This window comes from Hypanus sabinus, chromosome 12, assembly GCF_030144855.1.
Source record: "Hypanus sabinus isolate sHypSab1 chromosome 12, sHypSab1.hap1, whole genome shotgun sequence".
In the NCBI taxonomy this organism is placed as follows: domain Eukaryota; kingdom Metazoa; phylum Chordata; class Chondrichthyes; order Myliobatiformes; family Dasyatidae; genus Hypanus; species Hypanus sabinus.
The window spans coordinates 87423401-87442057 of NC_082717.1; the positions used below are offsets into that span (position 1 = coordinate 87423401).

General features: G+C 45.1%; 1 protein-coding gene across 4 annotated transcripts in view; it reads left to right on the forward strand.

Moving 5' to 3' along the window:
- Nucleotides 1-18657, forward strand: part of LOC132403095 (synapse differentiation-inducing gene protein 1-like) — a 137445-nt gene that overhangs the window by 7273 nt on the left and 111515 nt on the right. For all 4 annotated transcript variants that reach the window (XM_059986377.1, XM_059986379.1, XM_059986376.1 and 1 more), the window contains exon 2: nucleotides 11011-11586. In XM_059986377.1, coding sequence (XP_059842360.1) covers nucleotides 11116-11586 — 471 coding nt within the window. In that variant the 5' untranslated portion in view covers nucleotides 11011-11115. The remainder of the gene's footprint in view (nucleotides 1-11010; nucleotides 11587-18657) is intronic.

The following is an 18657-nucleotide window of genomic DNA, read 5'->3' on the forward strand; positions in this document are numbered from 1 at the left end:
GGAAAGGCATTGTTTCTTCCCTAAACATCACGAATGTCATCCAACTCAGCAAGCAGGGGGATTCTTGTATTAGATGGTGTGTGTGTGTGTGTGTGTCCTTAACTCCTGGTGGCGTCGTCGGGGCGCCGTCATGACAAGCTTTTTACACCGATCTTTTTGGTGACTGCTCATCGTACGGTGTGTCTTGAGCATCTGAAACCTGGCAGAGTCCATCCCTCTCCAGGAGATGTTAGGCGTTAGGAAAACAGTAAAGGAGCTGAGGGATCCTGTCACTCTGAATTTATGATGCGCTGAGCCAGCAAGCATACCCTTGAATGTTCCTGGATTGCTATTGGAGAAGACACAGGTAGATTTCATGTCCTTCTGGAATGGGTCATAATTAACTCCAGTCCTGCCCTGCAAGGTGGTGCGGGTGAGGCACAGTGGCATTTTGCGAGCAGCTAACAAAACTACTAACTACAGGTGTGCGCCCCTTAATGTCTATTCGGACACGTCCGATCGCATATACATCTGTAGTCCCGATCGGAGAACGTGACGTAGCGGATGTAACCAATCTCGTGTATCGTGCATCTCTTGAATGTAGTAATTTAATTTTCTTATGAAAATATTACCGTAAAGTGCATCATGGCTTCCAAACGCAGCAAAACCACTCCTAGTGATAGCAGCAGCAAGAGGCAAAGGAAGAGTATTGATTTGGAAGTGAAACAAAAGGTTTCTCAACAATATGAAGGTGGAAAACCAGTGAATGCTAATGCTCGGGATTTAGGCATGTCGCACTCGGCAATTACGACGATCCTGAAAAACAAAGAAAAAATGCTCAAAGCTGTTAAAGGATCGGCTTCACTGAAAACTACAAGGCTCACGGAAATGCGAGAGGGACCTGCAGTATATTGAATAGGGAGAAATTGCTAGTGACATGGATTTAGTTAATACAGGTGCACTACAGTACTCCATATAGGTTTGTTAAGTACGTAATATGGTGTTTGCACAACGTCCAAATCACATAACGTCGGATTTCACAGAACAAATTGTGGACGTTATGCGATGCATTCATACATGTATTTTACCAAATATACTTTTTCTGGACTATGATCACTGCAATCACAGCCTGTAATTTCTCTCTGGGAGTTGTGCTTTTGAACCATCTGTACAACCCAGCATTTTTGGAGTATCCTAAAGGATTCTGCGAACTGGACTCTCGAGAATGCAGGTACGGTGATGCACCATCAATAACTCACACTGAGACGTAGGCGAGATATCGGCTTTTATTGACTGGAAGAAGGAACCAGGAGTGAGTGTCTATCATACAAGGTCTTGGAGACTGAGGCCGAGCTTCAGGCCGCAGGTCTCCTTTATACAGGGGCCTGTGGGAGGAGCCACAGGAGCAGTCAGCAGGGGCGTGTCCCGACAGGCACATAGTTCACCACATACGGCCATGGCAGGCATTGCTGGATTGAAACTTCGGGCATGATCAAAGCAGCGGGGCCCAGTCCTGAGGGTGGAAGTCAAACTGGTGTTTAGCCAGTTTAAGCACTAAGGCAGATTTAAAAGATGAAGACGGCGAGGCTGAGGGTGAGGACGATCCGGTGTTCAGCTCACTACTCTGTGAGGCTTCACTTGACTCAGTACTGAACTGACTCTCCAGCTGCGGCCTACAGCCATCGGGCTCCTGGTCTGGCTGCGGCCTACAGCCATCGGGCTCCTGGACTGGCTGCGGCCTACAGCCATCGGGCTCCTGGACTGGCTGCGGCCTATAGCCATCGGGCTCCTGGACTGGCTGCGGCCTACACCCATCAGGCTCCTGGACCGGCTGCGGCCTACAGCCATCGGGCTCCTGGACCAGCTGCAGTGCTGACCTGGCACTGTGACTGTGGACTCACTTTCAGGGACTCTACAGTTTATGTTCTGTGTGTTATTTGCTTACTTTTTAATTGCTTGTACTATTTGTTAATTTTCACGCACTGTTTGCTTGGCGGTCTTAGTTGTGTGGGGTTTTTCATGGATTTTATGGTGCCATTGTGCTTTTTTGTTTTGTGCCTGCCTGCAAGAAGATAAATCTGAAGGTTATGTATGGTATACGGTGTCTTCTGTAAGTATTCAGCCCACAACCCTTTGTTCACATAAGTGAGTATTACAATCAGGGGTTTTGATCAATTTCACTGAGAATTTTTATCTATGAATCACTTGCCCCTTTTTATCACAGTAGTACCCAAAAAGCAGGGAGATAGTAAAGCATGGAAAACTTAAAATTCAAAAACTGAAATGCCAGCAGTACAAAAGTATTCATAGCCATTTGCTCATTACTTAGTTGAACCACCTCTCACAGCTATTACAGCCAGTATTTGTTTTGAACAAGTCACTATTAGCTGTGCAAAATGTGATGGAGCAAGATTTGCCCATCCCTCCTTGCAAAATTGCTCAAGCTGTGCCAGGGTAGTTGGGGAGGGGCAATGGACAGCGATCTTGAGGTCTTGCCGGAGATGTCCTTCCTTGCCACTCTTCTATAAGCACCCATTTTGTGCAAGGCCTTAGAAATGGTGAGCCATGAACATCTCCAGTTGCATCCACTGACTTCTGCAGCTCCCTCAGAGTGACTGTTGGTGTCACAGTGGCCTCTGTTACAAGTGTCCATTTTTCTTTGTTGATTCTGTTTAGAGGAGTGGCCTGACCTAGGCAGAGTGGCTGTGGTTTCATACTTGTTCCACATTTTCACAATGGACTGCACTGAGCTCCAAGATATGTTCAGTGTATTTCAGATTGTCTTATACCCTTGCCCTGATTTGTGTTTCTCTGTTATCATTTCCCTAACTTGTCTTGAATGCTCTTCTCTTAAATGCTTTGGTCTGTTAAAAATCCACCATACTGTTGGATCTTACATAGAGAGGGGATATTTATTCTTGTGATGAGAGGCATTGATCGTGTGGATAGTCAGAGGCTTTTTCCCAGGGCTGAAATGGTTGCTACAAGAGGACACAGGTTTAAGGTGCTGGGGAGTAGATAGAGGAGATATCAGGCGTAAGTTTTTTACTCAGAGAGTGGTGAGTCTGTGGAATGAGCTGCCGGCAACGGTGGTGGAGGCAGATACGATAGGGTCTTTTAAGAGACTTTTGGATAGGTACATGGAGCTTAGAAAAATAGAGGGCTATGGGTAAGCCTAGTAATTTCTAAGGTAGGGACATGTTCAGCACAACTTAATGGACTGAAGGGCCTGTATTGTGCTGTAGGTTTTCTATGTTCTATGAATCCATTAAAAGCAGGTAATCCTCCAATTTCCTACATCAGCAAATTGGGTGAGTTGTCAGGTAGTATTACAATATTGCACCTGAGGAAAGTTAGTGTAGTAATTACAAAGGGGATGAATAGCTTTTCAGGCTCACAATTTTGATTTTTAACTTTTAGTAAATTGTTGACAGGTTTTGGAACTTTTCTTTTAATTTGACATGATACACAATATTTTATAGATCAGCTCAAAAAATCTTACTTCAATATATTTTAAATATAGAAAATGAGACAGTAAAATGTGAAAATGGTTGTGGGGGTTGATTATTTTCTTAAGGCACTGTACATACTTTGATAATAAATGTACCTTGAACTCATACAGCCAAGGAATAAAAGAGCAATACAACACAGATACAGACCCTTCAGCCCATCGAGTCCAAGCTGACCATCAGCCACCCATTTAAACTGACCTTATATTAATCCAATTTTATGCCTTGCACATGCCCATCGACTGCCCCCAGATTTTCCCCACACACTTACACACGGGTCACTTTACAGTGGCCAATTAATCAACCAGAGGTCACATCGTTGAGATGTGGGAGGAGAACAGGTTGCCAGGGGAAACCCAGAGAGTCACAGAGGGTACGTGCAAACTCCACACAGACAAGATGCTGGAGGAACTCAGCAGGCCAGGCAGCATCTATGGAAAAGAGTAAACAGTCAACGCTTCGGGCCAAGCCCCTTCATCAGGACTGGAAAGGAAGTAGAGAAGTCAGAGTAAGAAGACGGGACGAGGGAAGAAGGTGGTAGGTAACATGTGAAACCAGGAGAGAGGGAGGGGTTAAGTAAAGAGGTGGGAAGTTGATGGGTGAAAAAGATAAGGGGGGAATCTGATAGGAAAGAGTAGAAAACTATGGAAGAAAAGGAATGGGGAGGAGCTCTAAAGGGAGGTGATGGGCAGATAAAACCATAAGACATAGGAGCAGAATTGGGCCATTCAGTCCATCGAGTCTGCTGTACCATTCCATCATGGCTGATCCCAGATCCCACTCAAGCCCAAACACCAGCCTTCTCACCATAACCTTTGATGCCCTGACCAATCAGGAAACAATCAACTTCCACCTTAAATATACCCACGGACTTGGCCTTCACTGCAATCTGTGGCAAGACTTTGGCTTAAAAAATTCCTCCTTACCTCTGTTCTAAAGGGTCACCCCTCAGTTTTGAGGCTGTGCCCTCTAGTTCTGGATACCCCACCATAAGAAATGTCCTCTCTACACTCGCCCTATCTAGTCCTTTCAACATTCAGTAGGTTTCAAAGAGATCTCCCTATTCTTCTAAATTCCAGTGAGTACAGGCCCAAAGCTGCCAAACGCTCCTCGTTTGTTAACTCCTTCATTCCTGGAATCATCCTCGTGAAACTCCTCCAGATTCTCTCTAATTACAACACATCCTTTCTGACATATGGCACCCAAAACTGTTGGCAGTACTCTAATTGCAGTCTGACTAGTGTCTTATACAGCCTCAGTATTATCTCCTTACTCTTATATTTTATTCCCTTTGAAATAAATGCTAACATTGCAGTTGCCTTCTTTACCCCAGACTCAACATTATCTGTTATTGCTGATTATCTGTTATTTGTGAAGCGGTGTGCTGTGTGCAATCATAATGGATTGAAAACGGACGTGGGAGCACGGAGGAACATCAGGAAATCTCCAGGAAGACCTTCTTCGTTGCTGCTGCTGCTGTGAGGTCCGGGTCTCTGCTGGGAAGAACAGGCCCCCAGTCCTCGGGGTCGCGTTGCCAATGGCCATTGGCAGGGGCCATCTTAGTACGCTCGGCAGAGGATGGTGCTCAGAGAAGCTGTGCCGGAGGGGAGGGTCAGAGGCTTGGAGGTTCAACGGATTCGGAGTCCACTGCGGTCAGGTCGCTTTCATTGTGTGCTGTGTCTGCAAGGCTGGGTTCAGCGGAGCTTTCATTGTGTGCTGCGTCTGTGAGGCCAAGTCCGGCAGCGCCATGGAAGTCCATAGCGGGGGTATTCCCTTCTGCCGCCGGCGTGGGATGGCGAGTCTGTCAGGACCCTGGGGACTCGTGGAAACTGTGTGGTGATTTCTTTTGAACTTATAGTCCTTTAACATCTTTGGACTATTTTTACTGTGCCCATAGTCTGTTTTTTTTTTATCAATTATGCTATTGTTTGCACTGTTGTAACTATATGTTGTAACTACGTGGTTTTGTGCAGGTCTTGTAGCTTTAGTTTTTGGTCTCGGTTGTCTGGTGGGTTTGGAGCTCCTTTCTGGGGAAAGACAGTAGCACAATATTAGTGCGCAGCAGCCTCTCCAGACTCTGGATTGGGGATTGCCAAACGTTATGTGGATTTTCTAGTGTAGTCTGATTTGTTGTGTGCTTTTGTGATATCATTCTGGAGGAATGTTGTCTCATTTTTTAACTGCATTGCATTTGTGGTTCCTAAATGACAATAAACTGAATCTGAATCTGAACATGTAAATTAACCTTCTGGGAGTCTTGCACGAGGACTCCTAAGTCCCTTTACACTTCTGATGTTTGAGATTTCTCCCCATTTAGATAATAGTTTGCACTATTGTTCCTTTTACCAAAATGCATTATCCTACATTTCCCAACACTATTCCATCTGCCACTATTTTGCCCATTCTTCCAATTTGTCTAAGTCCTACTACAATCGCATTGCTTCCTCTGCACTACCTACCCCTCCATCTATCTTCATATCATCCACTAACTTTGCCACAAAGCCGTTAATTCCATTATCCAAATCACTGACAAACAATGTGAAAAGTAGCAGTCCCAATACTGACCCTGAGGAACACCACTCGACACCAGCAGCCAAACAGAAAGGCTCCTTTTATTCCCACTCACTGCCTCCTGCCTGTCAACCATTCCTCTATCCATGCCAGTATCTTTCCTGTAATGCCATAGGATTTATCTTGTTAAGTAGCCTCATGTGTGGCACCTTATCAAACACCTGAAAATCCAAGTAAATGACATCCACTGCCTCTCCTTCGTTCACCCTGCTTCTTACTTCCTCAAAGAATTCGAACAGATCTGTCAGACAAGATTTCCCTTTACAGAAACCATGCTGATTTTGACTTACTTTATCATAGTCTCCAAGTACCTCATAACCTCGTCCTTAATAATAGACTCCAACACTTTCCCAACCACTGAGGTGAGGCTAACTGGCCTATAATTTCCTTTATTTTGCCTTCCTCCCTTTTTAAAGTGTGGAGTGATATTTCCAATCTTCTAGTCCTCTGGGACCATGCTAGAATCAAGTGATTCTTGAAAGATCATGACCAATGCATCTGTTATCTCTTCAGCAACCTCTCTCAGGACTCTGGGATGTAGTCCATCTGGTCCAGGTGACTTATCCACCTTAAGACCTCTCAGCTTGCCTAGCACTTTTTCCTTTGTAATAGCAATGGTGCTCACTCCTGCTCCCTGACACTGAGGGACCTCTGGCACACAGCTAGTGTCTTTCACAGTAAAGGAGAATGCAAAGTACTCATTAAGTTAATTTGCCATTTCTTTGTCCCCCGAATACTACCTCACCAGCATCATTTTCTAGTGGTTCAGTATCAACTCTCACCTCTCTTTTACTCTTTATATAACTGAAAAATTATTTGGTATCCTGCTTTATATTATTTGTTAGTCTGCCCTCATATTTCATCTTCTCCCTTCTCATAGATTTGATGGTTGCATTTTGTTGAATTTTAAAAGCTTCCCAATCATCCAATGTCCCACTCACCTTTGCTGCCTTATATGCCTTTTCCTTGGATTTTATGCAGTCCTTAACTTCCCCTGTCAGCCACGGTTGCCATTTGAGAACAACTTCTTCTGTGAGACATATCTACCATGTGCCTTGTGAACTATTCCCAGAAACTTCAACCACCACAGTTCTGCCGTCATCCCCGCCAGTATTTCCCACCAATCCACATGGGCAAGCTTCTCTGTCATGCCTATGCAATCTCCTTTGTGATACTCACATTGTGATACTGATACATGTGAGTTATGCTTCTCCCTCTCAAACTGCAGTATGAATTCAATCACATTATGATCACTGCCTTGTAAGGGTTCCTTTGCGTTAAGCTCCCTAGTAAGATCTACAAACATTTGTAGGTTATTATACAACACCCAATCTAAGATAGCTTTTCCCCAAGTAGGCTCAAGTGCAAGCTGCTCTTAAAAAGCCAACTCATGGGCATTCAACAAATTCGCCCTCTTGCAACCCAACACCAGCCTGATTTTCCCATTACAATTAACTCCACTGAAAAAGACTCAACATTCTCTGACCTTATGCCACCTCTTTCTAAAGATGTAATTCCGTCTCTTACCAACAGAGCCACACCACTGCCTATGCCCTCCTGCCTGTACTTCCGATAACATCCTTTGATGTTAAGCTCCCAACCATGGCCTTCCTTCAGCCACGACACATTGATGCTACAACATCATATCAACCAATCTTTAATTGTGTCAAGAGTTCATCCATCTGATTCTGAATGCTACGCACATTTAAATACAGCACCTTCAGTCCTGCATTTTTCACCCTTTTGAATTTTGCCTCTGTGGTACAACTTAACTCTTTGCTCTGTCTACAGTTGTACCCAATCGTTGGCTTGTCCTTACTTACATTCATGTTACACCCATCATCTACTTGTAAACCTGCTGGCTCATCCTCAGCTCTATCATATTGGTATCCGTCGCCCTGCCATATTAGTTTAAACCACTCCCAACAGCTCTAGTAAACCTGCCCGCCAGGATATTGGTCCCCCCTCAGATCAAAGTGCAACCCATCCCTTTTGTACAAGTTACACCTGCCCCAATGATCCAGAAATCTGAATCCCTGCCCCCTGCTTCAGTTATTATGCCACCTCATTCTATTCCTATTCTCCTCACTGTCGCATGGCACGGGCAGCAATCCTGAGCTTACTATCTTCGAGGCCCTGCTTCTCAGCTTCCTTCCTAACTGAGAAGCAAGACCTCAAGGGTAGTAATCTCAGAATTACTAACCACGCTTGCCTTCACTGGCAGTGAGTGTAATGCCAGGAAGTCATGTTGCAGATGGATAAAACTTTGTTCAGACTCCACTTGGAGAATTATGTGCAGTTCTGGTCACTGAATTACAGGAAGGCATTGAAGACATTTGGCAACCTGGTGCTCATCAGTCAGGTCACGGAGTACAATGCTGTGTTGCAGTAATGTAGGACATTGACACAGCACTTGGAGTACTATGTACAGTTTTGGTCACCCTGCTATGATGCCATTAAGCTGGAAAGAATGCAGAAACGATTTACAAAGATTGAAGGTGAGAGGAGAAAGAATCACTAGTGACCTGAGGGACAATTTTGTCAAGCGGCAAGTGGTGCGTATTTGGAACAAGTTGCCAGAGGAAGTGACTGAGGCTCGAACAGTAGCATTTGATCTGTGGCAATTGGACAGGTACATGGATAGGAAAGTTTTTGAGTCTTGTAGCCCGAATGTGGCTTGCTTAGAGGGGCTTCATGGGCTGCAGGGGCCAGTTGGGCTGAAGGGCCTGTTCCACGCAAGATGACTCTGTAAAGTGTGGGATAGTGAGACATACTTGGTCCCTTGATAGTTTCCCTTTAAAACTTGCCTGGATAACAGATCTTCCCCGTCCACTGTCAGTGCTCCTTAGGGAGATCACGTGGGCAGTTCAATAACTGCTTCATGAGTCAGGACATCACGACTGAACCTGATCCCTATTATGCAGTCAGATGCAGTGGCAAATGAGGTATGGGTACTGTAGCAAAAACTAATTGCCATCCATCTCAGTGGCATGTTTTATCTGGCTGTGTAAGTAGGTAGGGTGGTAAAGAACCCAAATGGCACGCTTGCCTTCATTGGCATTGAGTGTAAGAGTCAGGAAGTCATTTTGCAGATGGATAAAACTTTGTTCAGACTCCACTTGGAGAATTATGTGCAGTTCTGGTCACTGAATTACAGGAAGGATGTGGAGACTTCGGAAAGAGTATTGAAACAGTTCAGCAAAATGCTGCCTGGATGGGAGGGAATGAACTACAGTACAAGGGCAGGTTGGACAAATTATTGTCTTTTCATCTGAAGCATCAGAGGGGAGATCTGAAAGTTCATGAATTTATGAGAGGCTGACAATCAGAATCTTTTCCTCAGGGTAGAAATGTCAGATATTGGAGACCATGCTTTGAAGATGATGAGAGAAAGTTTAAAGAAGTTTTTTACACAGGGAATGGTAAACTGGCTGTCAGAAGCAGATATGGTAGTGACACGCTGGAGGCAGGAAGCATGTTCCCGCCGATGGGTGAGTCCAGAACAGTGAATGGCAGTGCTGGCTAGAAGGGCCGAATGGCCTACTCCTGCACCTACTGTCTATTAGTGACAATTAAGAGGCATTTAGTTGATTATAGGCCATGTGCAGGCAGATGGGATCAGATTAAATTGTCCTCATGGTCAGTACAGACATCAAGGAGCAAAGGACCTGTTCCTGTGCTATAATGTTCGAAACTTCTCCACAACATTGTCCGTCTGTATCCTCCTACAGCCACCTGAGTACTCTGACTTCCTTCAGTCCTGGCCTCTTGTGCTTCACGGCCTCTCACTGTCCCTCCTCCTCTGGACCTCCCTCCTTCACAGCACATGGGACAGCTCAGAGACAAGTTTGTCTAACCTCTCCAAATAGTACACGCCCTCTATTCCGGCTGGAATTGATTCTGGGAAACCTCTTCTGTGTCCCCTCCAAAGCTTCCACACCCTTCCCATAACGGGGAACCAGATGTGAACCGAAGTAGATTTTTATGAAGCTGCAACTTTACTTTATGAAGCTTAAACTTTTATTCAGTGCCTTGATTAATAAAGGCAAGCAAGTCATATTTATTCCTTCTTTACCATCCTATCCACCTGTACAGCCACTTTCAGGGAGATATGGACTTGGACTCTCAGATCTCTCTGTACATCAAATTTCTTTCTCTGAGCTTCATGTCTTTACTTTTGATCTCCCAAAGTCACAAATCCAGTCCCATTGGCCATCTAGCCTGCAACTGAATCCACAGCTCAGTATCAAGACTTATCAAGCATCATTCCCATGATAGGTTCTAGGACGTCAGTGAAGTAGGCAGAGGCAGCTGTACACTCAGTAGGCACTTTATTAGGTGTCTCCTGTACCGAATAAAGTGGCCACTGAGTGTATGTTCATTGTCTTCTGCTGCTGTAGCCCATCCACTTCAAGGTTTGACATGTTGTGGATTCAGAGATGCTCTTCTGCACACCACTGTTGTAATGTGTGGCTATTTGAGTTATTGTCACCTTCCTGTCAGCTTGAACAGGTCTGGCCATTCTCCTCTGACCTCTCTCAATAACAAAGAGTTTTTGCCCACAGATCTGCTGCTCACTGGATGTTTTTTGTCACATCATTCTATATAAACTCTAGAGGTGATTGTGTGTGAAAATCCCAGGAAATCAGCAGTTTCTGAGATAATCAAGCCACCCCTTCTGGCACCAACAATCATTCCATGGTCAAAGTCACTTATATCCCATTTCTTCCCTGTTCTGATGTTTGGTCTGAACAGCAACTGAACTTCTTGACAATGTGTACTTGCTTTTATGCATTGAGTTGCTGTCACATGACTAGCTGATTAGCTATTTGCATTAAAAAGCAGGTGTACAGGTGTATCTAATAAAGCGGCCACTGAGTGTAAATCTGCTGCTGTACAGGGTGGGCCCTCGCCATGTAATGCTAATATTTTTTTTTCATTTGCACAATAGGAGGAAGACCCAAAAGTCAGATGTGAGCTCCACTTTGATAACCTTTCCTCCTCGACAGCACTGGGAATCATCAGGAAAGCAGCTGGAGGGGCTGTGACAAAGAGAATGGAGGGCAGTCTGGATCAAAGCAAGGGCTCAAGTCCCAAACCTGGGAAGAGGAATGGGTTGATCAACACCAAAGACCTGAAGACAGACAGCAAGGACGGCCTGGTTTCTCTGTACTCGGCTCCTCAGTACCAGGGCTACGTGCTGGGGAGCTTTCCGTCTCTGAACTACATGGAACAGGGCAGAAATGGCTCCGATCAGCAACAGGTCCTGAACCCCCGCACCCTTCAGCACACTGTCGAGACCCAGTACCGACCTAATATCTTTATGCACTCGGAGAGCGTGCTGAGAGCCTGGGGGGAGATCGGCAGCACAGACTGCTGTGAAACAACTTTTATTGAAAGCAAATCGCCCATAAAGGACGGTCTGGACTATGGGGAGGACCACCTTATAGACCTGTCCACAGCTGATGGCAAACTTCAGACGCTCTCCTATGACGTGGAAGATGAAGACGAGTTCCAGGAGCTGGAGGTAGGACTGGTTGTGGCCCTGAGGCCCGGAATGGTTGTGGAGTACTGGGAGGTACTTGCAATCTAATGCAACCAATGGGAATGAGCACAGAGTTCAGTCCAGCTTGCATTTTGCCTAATTTTAGCCGGGACACAAGGGACAGAGTTATAGAGTGAGGTTGAGCTGTTCAGCAGCCAATTCTAACCAAAACAATTGCCGCTGTTGGCAACCCATATGGATTTATTATATTTGTATGACATGCCCTCACCTCCAATAATGATTGTTCCAAAGTTCGATCCTGTATTAGCAATTAACAAACTTACAATCTTGAAGTGATGAAACTTAAGTGTACCCAAGTGTAAATTAAGCGTAGTTGAACATAATTAAGCGAAATTGAGCAGTCAACAAAAGATATGACTTTCATTGGCCCCCAGCTGCAATCTACCATAAACAAAGTACAAAGACATAACTTATTCCCTTCACTTTTATTCTGCCCTCACCCGTGTGACTCGTTACCGTAGTAAATGCACAACATGGAATACAATGCAGATAGAGGACAGATGCATGGCTCCTACAAGCACGTTTGAACATGGGTTTGCAGCATAAAAGAATGGGGTGGGGGCGGTGAATGTATAGAGACGTATAGAGTTATGAGGGGCAAACGCAAGGTGAATCTGCAGTCTTTTTCCCAGCACTAGAGGGTATAGGTTTAAGGTGAGAGAGGAAAAATGTAATAGAAACTGAGGGGCAACTTTTCACCCAGAGGGTGGTCAGAACACGGAACAAGCTGCCGGGGAGGTTTCGGAAACAGTCGATAGCAACGTTTCAGAAGCATTTCGACAGACACGTGGACAGGCAGGGAGTGCAGGGAGATGTGGCAATGTGGACCCTGATGGGATCGGTTTAATTTGGCAGCACGGTCAGCAGAAACACTGTGAGCTGATGGGCCTGTCCCTGTGTTTTACATTTCTCTGTTCTACGTAGGTGTCAGCGATGTCGAAGGTGGCAACTTTTCTTCTGTTTCAGAGTGGACGTTCCACCTCAATGGTAATAGATTCTCTGAAAGGCCAGTCTCCTTGGTTCACATCTTGTAAACCGTTTGGAACACAGGAGATTTTATCTTGGGAGAGGCTGCTGCATGCATATTAGCTGCCAAGTTCCCTTATTTATTTAGAGGTACAGTGTGGAGTAGGTCCTTCTGGTCCAATGAGCCACAGCACCCAGCAACCCACCTACTTAACAATAGCTTCATCACAGGACAATTTACAACTGACATTTATCCTACCAACCGGTACATCTTCAGACTGCGGCAGAAAACCAGATCACCTGAAGGAAACCAATGCGTTCACGGGGAAAACATACAGGCAGTGCCGGAATTGAACACTGAGCCCCAAGCTCTAATAGCATCAGGCTTGTCTATTGTGACACCCCATAGTGCAACAGAACTAATCTAACCATTTATGTTCTCCCTGTGACAGCATGCGTTTCCTCCAGATGCTCCGGTTTCCTCCCACAACTCAAAGACATGCCGGCTTAGGGTTAGCGAGCTGTGGGCGTACTATGTTGGCACAGAAGCGTGGTGACACGTGTGGCTGTCCCACCACCATCTTCGGGTTGTGTTGGTCATTGGCGCAAAAACAACGGATCACTATACATTTTGATGTTTCAATGCACGTGTGGCAGATAAAGCTAATCTTTATCTTTTTTTAATCTATAACCCATTTCTGTTGAAATATAATGGGTTGAAACACAAGGATGATAGCAAAATGGAGGCTGTGTAGGAGAGAAGGGTTAGATTGATCTTAGAGTGGGTTAAAAGGTTGTCACAACACCGTGGGCAGAGGGACGTGCTATATTTTTCTATGCATTATGTTCTATTTCTGATCTCTAGCATCTGCTGGGAGTGGTGGTAGAGGCTGAGACATTGGGGGCATTTAAGAAACTTAGACAGGCTCATGGATGATAGAAAAAAGATGGAGGGAACGGTTAGGTTGATCATAGAGTAGGTTACAATATTCCATGTTTTCCAAGAACATACGACAACTAATATGAATGCCTTTCATAAAATCCTTTAAATCTCAGAGTGTTGCCAAAGCCCCAGGTTAACACTGATCAGACATCCTCAATAGGCGATGCCTCAAAAAGGCTGAATCCATCATTAAGGACCCTCACCACCCAGAAAATGTCCTCTTCTCATTATGACCATCAGGGAGGACGTACAGGAGCCTGACGACACATGCTCAATATTTTAGGAGCAGCCTCTTCCTCTCTGCCTTCAAATTTCAGATGGGACTTTTTGCACTATATTGCACTATATGCACTATTTGCACTATATGTTATATTTTTATATGTTTCTTATTGCAGCTTAGTACTTTATAATGGGTTGCACTGTACTGATTACGCAAAATAACACATTTCACGACCTCTGTCAGTGATACAAACCTGATTCTGATTCAGAGTACGTACCTCCAACATGTTTACAGTCCCCCACCACAAGACCCCATTATATGCTCCAGCCTTCACAGTTGGCTTGATCCGACCAACATCTGACTCACGGCAGGGGCATCCCCTGAGGCACACCTGTGGTCAGCAAACTAACCTCGGCAGCTGTGCCAGACAGCTCTGTGTTACACTGAACCTGTCAGAGTGCAAGAGTTGTTATCAAAACTGCAGCTGGTAATCTGCTAAGTTAATTGGTGGGTCGTAGGATCAGATTTCAGTCCTGAGAATAATTGTTTCCCTGGGCTATATTTGTGAAAATGTAAGTAAGGACACATCTCTGGACTAGCCGGTAATTACTGTGTGGGAGGCAATGCATGAAGGAGTCATGTTGAGTATGTCATTACCTGAAAACATCTCCAGCCATTCTGAGTTCACTTAATGAGGATGTAGTTTGAGGGTAATTGGCAGAAGGGAGATGAGAGGAGTGTTTGTTGCATGGGGAATTGTTGTGATCTGTATTGTACATTCTGAGAGGGAAGGGAGTTCAGGCAGGGTGGCCATGGGCAAAAGGGAAAGAAAGACTAATTGGATCTCTCTTTTGAAGAGCGGGTCCTGGCATAATTCCTCATTTGCCGTTAGAGTCTACAGATGGTCATTTCACAATTCCTCATGTGCACTTTTTATTAGGTACCTGATAAAGTGGCAATTGAGTGTATGTGCGCGGCCTTCTGTCGACCATTCACGTCAAAGTTTGATGTGTTGTGCATTCAGAGATGATCTTCTGCACACCATTGTTATGACACACAGTTATTTGTGTTACTGTCGCCCTCCTGTCAACTTGAACCAGTATGACCATTCTACTCTGACCTCTTTCATTACCAAGGCGTTTTCACCCACAGAGTCGCCGCTCACTGGATGATTTCTGTTTCTCACATCATGCTCGGTAAACTCTCGAGACTGTTGTGTGTGAAAGTTCCAGGAGATCAGCAATTCCTGAGATACTCAAACCACCCCATCTGGCACCAACAATCATTCCACAGTCAAAGTCACTTAGATCACATGTCTTCCCCATTCTGATGTTTGGTCTAAACAACAACTGCACGCCATGGGAGCATAACGGTTATCAGGAGGCTATTACGGCTCAGGCCATTGGAGTGTGCAATTCAGTTCCTGTGCTGTCCGTAATGAGTGTATATGTTCTCCCCATGATTGCGTGGGTTTCCTCCGGGTGATCCAGTTTCCTCCCACAGTCCAAAGCCAGACCGGTTAGTAGGTGAATTGGTCATTGAAAGTCATCCTGTGATTAGGTTAGGATTAAATAGCTGGGTTGATGGGCAGTGTGGCTCATTGTGCCTGTGTCTCTAAATAATAAGAACAATATCTGAACCCCTTGACTGTGTCTGCACACTTTTATGCAGAGTGGCTGCCAAATGATTGTCTGGATAGATATTTGCATTAACGAGCGGGTGTGCAAGTGTACCTAATAAAGTGGCCACTGAGTGAGTACTGTGATATTCGCCAGGCGAACTTTGACAGTGCTTTTCCACAAGTGCACAGTGCGGCCACTGCACATGCGGCCTACTACTCAAGAGGCTGCAGGCGCTGGAATCTAGAGTTTGGAAAGCAAATGCCTGCGTCAGGCAGCGTTTAAGGAGGGGGAATGGACAGCCGACGTTTCTGGTCACGGGCCTTCATCTGGACTGAAAGACGGGAGTTGATAGCCGGTGGAGGGAATGGGTGGACAAGAGCAGCCAAGCGACAGGTGGATCCAGATGAGGAGGGGTGATAGCTGGAGGAGCGGGAAGTCCAGGTGAAGGTTCTCGACCTGAAAACGTTGACTGTCCATTTCCCTCCACGAGTGCCACCTGTCCCCTTGAGTTTTTCCAGCGTTTGATCCGCAAACAGGTTATCATGTGGTATTTTAATCAGCCTGTTGTTAGGTTTTGCTGTGTGTGTTGGTGTGTATGTTTCTTTGCAATGACTGTGGACGAGTCTATTCTGTCAGATTAATAAAGCCATCATATGCTGTCTATATTTATCATATTGAGTGTCTTATATAAATTATCCCATTATGGAACAGCACAGTCAACGTGCTGAACAAAATATCAGAGTGAAATTAGCACTGGCATACATCAGATGGACATTCTAATTACACCCTCTGGTAAAGTGAGCAACCCCACACAGTCCTGTGGAGATACAGGAGACTGCAGATGCTGCCTCCTCCATAAGTCCTGATGAAGGGTCTCAACCCAAAATGACAATCGCCTGTTCCCCTCCACAAATGCTGCCTGACACACTGAGTTCCTCCAGCAGCTCGATTTTCTTTTCCTCTCCCTGTTTAATGCTGGTATGCTCGTCTCCTCTCCTCTCCCAGGAAGCTAATGGTACCTTTTCACTACCTTAACAAGCTATTAATCTTAAATAAACATCGGTATCAGTTTCAGCAACACACAAAATGCTGGAGGAAATCAGCAGGTCAGGCAGCATCTATGGAGAGGAATGAACAGTCAACGTTTCGGGCCGAGTCCTGACTTGAGGTGAGAGATGTGCAGGGCAGGTTTATTTACACAGAGAGTGGGTGCTTGGAATATGCTGCCAGGGGAGATGCTGGAGTCAGAGATGACAGTTGCCTTTCAGAGGTTGTTCAATAGGCAGATGAAAATGCAGAGGGATGAAGGATGTCGATTGCTTATAGACAAAAGAGAATCATTTTAATTTGACATCATGGTCAGCACAGACATTGCCAACAAACGGCCCGGTCCTACTCTCAACTGTTATATATTTTGCACTCAGTTGTCAGGTACACCTGCCTGTTAATGCAAATATCTAATCAGCCAATCATGTGGCAGCAACTCAATGCATAAAAGCATGCAAACATGGTCAAGAGGTTCAGTTGTTGTTCAGACCAAACATCAGAAAGGGGAAGAAATGTGATCCAAGTGGCTTTGACCACGGAATGATTGTTGGTGCCAGATGGGGTGGTTTGAGTATCTCAGAAACTGCTGATCTCCTGGGATTTTCACACACAACAAACCCTAGAGTTTACAGAGGGTGGGGCGAAAACAAAAAAACACAGCCAGTGAGTGCCACTTCTGGGGTGAAAATGCCTTGTTAATGAGAGAGGTCAGAGGAGACTGGTTCCAGCTGACAGGAAGGCGACAGTAACTCAAATACAACGGTGGTGTGTGGAAGAGCATCCCTCTACAAAATACACGACAAACCCTGAAGTGGATGGACCACAGCCGCAGAAGACCACAAGCATACACTCAGTGGTCACTTTATTAGGTACAGGTGGTATATATCTAATAAAGCAATCACTGGGTGTCTATTGCTTTTCCTGTGAGCCAGTCACTTTCTCAAAGATGTAAGTGAAGTTGCTCAGGCAGAGTCTTCACCTCCTAAACCTGCATGGGCTGTTGCCTCCTGATCTTTGTTATTCTGATAAAACTCACTCTCACTTCTCTTGGTCAGGTTCCTTTGATTTGATGGGTCTGGATGTACCTGTCACTGTTATGACCATCCATTTAAATGCGTCTGTTTCTGATCTCCTGATGTCTCCAACAGTAACTCTGGGCGTTCAGTAACTGAGACGTGCCTTCCCTGCTCCTGTTCACAGCTCACAGATCAACACCAGCTATTGGTGAGGATGCATGGAGCCTCATAGATCAGTAAAACCCGAGTGGTGCCAATTTTCACTCACTCTCGTGAAATGATCCTGCAGGATATTCGCCATACTGTGGCCATTCTTGGTTTAGGGTATCTTTGTGCTTCTACCGGAGAGAGTGCAGTGTGATGTTTCAGAACTGACCAGCTGCACATTGGTTACCCCAAAGCAGCAGAAAGATCAATAATTCCTGAACAATATTTTCCCATCATCACTCAAATGGATTGACTGCTTGTGCAGACCTGTTAAGTGAGAATTCCCTTCTGGAAAGCACTATAGGGCTACTAAAACAAAAACTTCATGCTGTCTTGAAAGTTTCTGCCCCCAGCAATGAATCTGATCAACCATTCTAGATAGGCCTCCACCCCACTCTATCTACTACCCCCTTCACTGCACAGTAAACACACTTTAAAACACTTCTTATAATGCTGCTAACATTGTAAACTCATGCTGGTATTTTGTATGTTTTATTCAATATCTGTACTTTAACCTCCGAGTTTATTTTACATACAGTATGTCTTTATTCTTATCATTGTTGAATGTTGTTTCTTGTTGCATGTCACAGCAAATTCCTAAATCATGTAAATTCATATAGTTCAATAGTTCCATTTAATATCAGAGAATATATACAATATACAACCTGATGACTTCCTTGTTTTTCACAGACATCCATGAAAACAGGGTATCTCTAAGAATGTGACAGTTAGAACCCCGAAGCCTCCTCTACCCCCTGCCCCCACCCCCACGCACAAGCTCCAAGCAGCAGCAAAGCATCGACCCCCCCACTCACCCCCACTTCAGCAAAAAGCATCAGCACCCTCCACCCACAGAGCAAAGGCCCCAAGAAAGACCACGACAAAAACTAATCGTTCACCCGACAATTCGACATGTCACAGGCTCTCTCTCCCCCTAATAAAGGGGCAGAGAGGTATCACACGGTGAGAGGGGAGGCTAACAAGACAAAAAAAACACTTGCAGATATACGA